The sequence below is a fragment of the Propithecus coquereli genome, unplaced genomic scaffold (genome assembly GCF_000956105.1).
Source record: "Propithecus coquereli isolate 6110/MARCELLA unplaced genomic scaffold, Pcoq_1.0 Scaffold289, whole genome shotgun sequence".
NCBI lineage: Eukaryota > Metazoa > Chordata > Mammalia > Primates > Indriidae > Propithecus > Propithecus coquereli.
In genome coordinates, this window is record NW_012148496.1 from 360,417 (window position 1) to 362,359 (window position 1,943).

General features: G+C 56.5%; 1 protein-coding gene across 3 annotated transcripts in view; it reads left to right on the forward strand.

Moving 5' to 3' along the window:
• The first annotated feature begins 1,522 nt into the window (after window positions 1-1,522).
• Window positions 1,523-1,943, forward strand: part of SORT1 (sortilin 1) — a 70,927-nt gene continuing 70,506 nt past the window's right edge. The window contains exon 1 of one of the 3 annotated variants that reach the window (XM_012648536.1): window positions 1,523-1,871. In XM_012648536.1, the coding sequence (XP_012503990.1) occupies window positions 1,566-1,871 (306 nt within the window). In that variant the 5' untranslated portion in view covers window positions 1,523-1,565. The remainder of the gene's footprint in view (window positions 1,872-1,943) is intronic. The other 2 variants (XM_012648535.1, XM_012648537.1) reach the window with 2 other exon arrangements.

The window sequence follows — 1,943 nt, forward strand, 5'->3', positions numbered from 1 at the left end:
CTCCCCCTAACTAATCACATGCTACTGGAACTGACTGTCTTGTGATCTACTCCATACTTGGCATAGATTAAAAAATAATCTATTTTTTAAAATAATCTGACACATAGTAGTTATGGAAAGGAACAAATTATTCGCCAGTTTTCATCAGCTTTATCTTGTCAGTCCAGTAGCTGAGAACTTGGAGGACTATTCTGGTGATTTTACCATCCTGCTCAGGTGGCATTCAAAAACATTTTTCACTTTTCACATTTTACTATGGTTGTTTTGGAAGAAATGCAAATTTGTAAATCTTTTTGTTTGCAAGTTAACATGACCTGAAGTATTTTGATGTAAATATTGGGTTGGATGCACTGCACCATTTTGCTCTACAACGAATATGCCCTCATTTGGATTTAAAGCCAGTTTTATAGTTAAAAGTAATTTTCAGTTGCTTAATTTGAGTTGTAGCGTTTTGCATATTTTGTATCTTTCTACTTGCTACCTTTTCTACTGAACAGCTTCTAGCATTCTAAAGGGATGGAGCCAGTAAGGGTTAAGGATTCAGAACTGGTTTTACCTGCGCTGCACGTTCTAGAAGTTGTGTGCCCAGTTTCTGCTGTGGAGGGCAGCAGGGGAGCGGAGGGGTTTTTGTTTCATGGAGGCGGGATGCTAATTTACAGGGCATAATATGTGGAACCAAACTTGTGCGAAGCGCTCGCTGCAGGGTTAAGACACTTACTTTGTAAAGATAAATATGCATCTCGTGAAATGAGAAAGTATTGGGCAATTCTCTTGCTTCCTTTTACCTGCGCCGAATGCCAAGCTACACTGGAAAACCAATAAGGAATTCCGCCTTTGGCCTGCCTCCCCGCAGAAGAGGAAGGCAAGAGAGGCCAAACGTGGTGGGAAGACTTTTCTTCAGGCTTGCCTGAGTCACGGACGTCCTGATGTGTATCTGCCTCCGTAGGATCTGGCCCACTTTAGTCCGCATTCACCTTCTCGGCAGCAGGGCGGCTGCCTCAGCAGACAATGGGCGCTCCAGAGAGCGGGGGTTGAAAACCTGAAGCGCTGGTTCGTGACGAAGCCCCCTTTTCCAGCTAAGCGAGCTCAGGGATTCCCTGAGATTTTCCAGGCGCTGCCTCGCTTGAAGCGATTTTAGGGGTGTCTCTGGCGGACATAAGGGGTGACCCAGCCCCAACTTGAGGGTGCTAGAGAAGCAGCGAGGGGTCGCGAGGCCACGGAGCGGGGGCTTCGCGGGAAGGCGGGGAAAGCTTTTGCGCGAACTCTGGAAGGCCGGCCGCAGCGACGCCGGACGAGGGGGGATGACCTCAGCGGGCTCTGCCGCGTTCCAGCCAATCAGTCCCGCACCTTGGCATCCGAATCCAGGACCCCGAAGCCGGAGGCGACGCGAGCCAATGAGGAGTGGCCCGGGAAAGAAGGACAGGCGGCCAGCCTATGGGGGCGGAGAGGCCCGGCTGCGCGTATCCAGGGAGCGCCGGCCTGGGCTCGGGGGTGTGGCGCGGCGCCGGCGGGGGTGGGCGGGTGCTGCGGGCGGCAGGTGTCAGCGGCGTCGGCATTCGGCGGCGATGGAGCGGCCCCAGGGAGCTGCGGACGGCTTCTCGCGCTGGCTCCGCGGCCTCGGCCTCCTCTTTCTCCTGCAGCTGCTGCCGCCGGCGACCCTCGGCCAGGACCGGCTGGACGCGCCGCCGCCGCCCGCTGCGCCGCTGCCGCGCTGGGCCGGCCCCGTCGGGGTGAGCTGGGGGCTGCGCGCTGCCGCGGCCGGGGGCCCGTTCCCCCGCGACGGCCGTTGGCGCCGCAGCGCGCCCGGCGAGGACGAGGAGTGCGGCGGCGGCCGGGACTTCGTCGCCAAGCTGGCCAACAACACGCACCAGGTGAGCGGGCGCCGGGCCAGAACTTGGCCTCACCGAAAATCACGCTCCCTGGTTTTGTCGGGAGGGTTTGAC